We start from the raw sequence: 3,055 nt of genomic DNA on the forward strand, positions 1-3,055 counted from the left end.
CCTTCACATAACTGTCAGCCAATCACAGCTCAGCTCCTCCTCAATGTGTTACCTGGTTACAACGGAGACCTCAGGCATGCTCTCAGGCAGGTGAGTTGTGGTGATGGCGTCGCAGAGAGCGTCAGATGTTCAGTTTGCTCTGCAGAGGGCAAAGAGGAAGATCAATGAGCTGCAGCTCCAACTCAAGTAAGAACTGTCTGATCGGTGATCAATAATCTGTCAGACAGGCTGAACTGATCGATCAGTAATTGATAAGTGATGATCTAGTGATTAGGTCCAGAGTTGAACGCCTAACTGTAAAAGTTGAATTCAAGTTAAACCTGTATTGGATCAATAATTCCAGGGACTGGCGGCGCCGCCTTGAGGTTTGGATCATGAAGGAGCCATCTGATTGGCTGTTGGAGCTGCTGACAGGGAGAGAGGGGCTAGCTGTGCTCTGTGTATTGATAAGGGAAACGATTCACGTGGAGAGAATATTGATTATCACGGGAATCCACCGCAGGAATGACCAGTCAGGTTCTTTTACCTGATGGAGGTCACCTCGTTACCTCTGACATTGTTACCGTTAATCAGACTTTACTTCCTGTTTAAAGGTCAGAAAGCACGAGTCACTCTGAGCTGCTCTAAGAAATGAACCAATAACATCAATAAATCAGTAGAAAATCTATCAAACCTGTAAATCAGTTTTTATTGCTGCTGCAGGTCACAATATAAATGTTTGAGTTGGTGGACAGTCACCTGGCTTCAGGTGTGGTGGGCAGGTTTTTTTCTCCAGTGCTGAGGTGTGCTGTTCAAATGTGTCTCTATTGAAACAAAAACTAAAGGAAAAAGGGTTCCCTGTCACTCTGGTTCCCTGAGTGATGCTCCCTGTGGCTCTCTGTTTGGCTGCATTTAGCTCCATCCCCCAACCTCAGGCAACTATGACAGTGGTGATTGATAGTGTGTATTTGTGTTTCCAGGGAAACCAGATCACAAAGTCCAGAAGAGACCAGTCAGCCCACAACGACACCCAGCAAAGAGCTCCAGGACTCTCTGGTGGACATGTACACAGGTAATACTACTGTACATACTACAGATACTACACAGGTAATATCACCTATAATAAGAGATGAGTACTAACCTAATTCAATTACTTTACTCATTACCTGAAAAAACCAAGGGATTACTATTGCAAAAAAGTAATTAGATTACTGTTACTTTCCCATAAGCACGCAGCGTTACTGCGTTACTAAACCGTGATTTTGTTTGTCAGTGTCTCATGAGTGACGTACGAGCGTGCGGCGTCTGTGGTAACAGACGTGTGCAGATCAACAATGGATCACATGGCGTGATGGAGAGAGTACGACCATGCCGCGTTTAAAGCGTGGAAGTAATCACATTACTTTGAGTTGGATTCTGTAAAAAGTGACAGAAACATGAGCGTCCGCTGTTCACTCTGCGTGGGAAGAAAACTTCTACAGCGACAAATGAAACTTCAAATCTGAGTGAGCAGCGAGCACGCTGCCACGGGAACGTGACATTCACAGAGAAACCCCCGGATCGTCCATAATACTACTGATACTATATATGTACACAGGTAATGCTACTGTAAATACTAGAGATACTACACAGGTCATACTACTTGTAATACCACAGATACTATATGTGAACACAGGTAATATTACTGTAAATCCTACTACTAAGCAGGGTAACCAGTGGTTCAGAGTGTGGCTGGCGGGTCATTGGCGGCCCTCTGCTGCGTGCTGTGTGGTCCCTACCTACCTCTGTGATCAGTTCAGTGAGGCGTGCTCGTTGATCAGACCCCGCCCCATTGCTTAGACAGGAAGTTGACGTCCTGTCTGCAACATCTCCTGAGCTTCGTGTTTCACATGCTGATGATTTTGAGTTTTGAATCAATGAGTTTGATGCAAATTTGCTGGTCCCATAAAATAAATCGGCCGAATTCTAGTGAAGCTCAACCCGTCTGAAACACCCGTCTGTCTTTTTAAAAGTGAAATAAAACCAGAAAATGTGCCGAAAAATGACACGAAGATCAATAAATCTGATGATCAATAAGGTTGATGGAAGCAGCCCAAGGTCCCGAGGTGATGTCAGCAAATGTCCACCAGGGGGAGCTGTTCTCCTTCACATCAGAGCCCTGCTGCCGCTCACAGGGACAGAGTCCTGTTCAAAATCAAAATCAGCTGTCCTCCGAGCTCTGAGAGCGTCCTCCTCGTGGTTGCTGAGCACGCTCAGTAATCTGCTGTGTAAATGTGTCTCGAGGACATGGGTATATTTGGACTTTGTGTTTGCGGTGAGACATCGGCTGAGAGGCTCGTGTTAACACAGAGGATGAAACCTGCTGGAGATCAGTGACAGCTGTGATCGCTGGTTACCAAGGCAACACTCATTTCATCTCCATGACTGACAGGAAGTGTTTGACGTGATCGCTTCTCACGTTTCAGCGGGCAGGTCACTTCAGCAAAAAGAGGCATGTTTAGAGCGAGCGAGTGGGTGACATCACCATGGCAAAATCCAGACTTTCTTTACAGTCTGTGAGCGGCACACCGGGGTCGCTGGCCCTCCATCGGTTATTGATTTATTAATTTATTTATTTAAACCCAAATCGTCTTTGGGATGATCCTCATGCTTTAAAGCGCTGAGAGAGTGTGCTTGAATTATTGAAGGAGAAGAAAAAGAAAAGCTGCAGTTAGTTTTGTTTTTTTTAAATCACCCCCACCCCCCGCCACCCCCACCCGTGGTGATAATCCGTCGTCTGTCGGCGTCCTCGCTCAGATCAAACTCTGCGTGTGAAACAGTTGTGCAGGAAACAAACACAGTATTCAGTCGCCCGGTGCCTCCATATGCGTCTCTGTTTACTTCTTCTTCTGTGGTGCCAGGAGCCTCACTCACACAGTGATGATGATGATGATGAACAGTCGGCGCTGCTGATTAATGAAAATGAGAAAAGATGTTGCTGAATCTTAGTGTTACTGTCGATCCCTGGACTCTCTGTCCTGGTCGTTGTGTCCTTGGGCAAGACACTTCACCTGCCGCCTACTGGTGTTGGCCAGAG

General features: G+C 46.2%; 1 protein-coding gene across 1 annotated transcript in view; it reads left to right on the forward strand.

The window, feature by feature from the left end:
• Window positions 1–3,055, forward strand: part of mipol1 (mirror-image polydactyly 1) — a 53,060-nt gene that overhangs the window by 9,164 nt on the left and 40,841 nt on the right. Inside the window, exon 2 of the mRNA XM_014330656.2 lies at window positions 960–1,051. Coding sequence (XP_014186142.1) covers window positions 1,042–1,051 — 10 coding nt within the window. The 5' untranslated portion in view covers window positions 960–1,041. The remainder of the gene's footprint in view (window positions 1–959; window positions 1,052–3,055) is intronic.

The sequence above is a fragment of the Haplochromis burtoni genome, unplaced genomic scaffold (assembly GCF_018398535.1).
Source record: "Haplochromis burtoni strain Fernald_Lab_line unplaced genomic scaffold, NCSU_Asbu1 Contig_442, whole genome shotgun sequence".
NCBI classification, from domain to species: Eukaryota; Metazoa; Chordata; class Actinopteri; order Cichliformes; family Cichlidae; genus Haplochromis; species Haplochromis burtoni.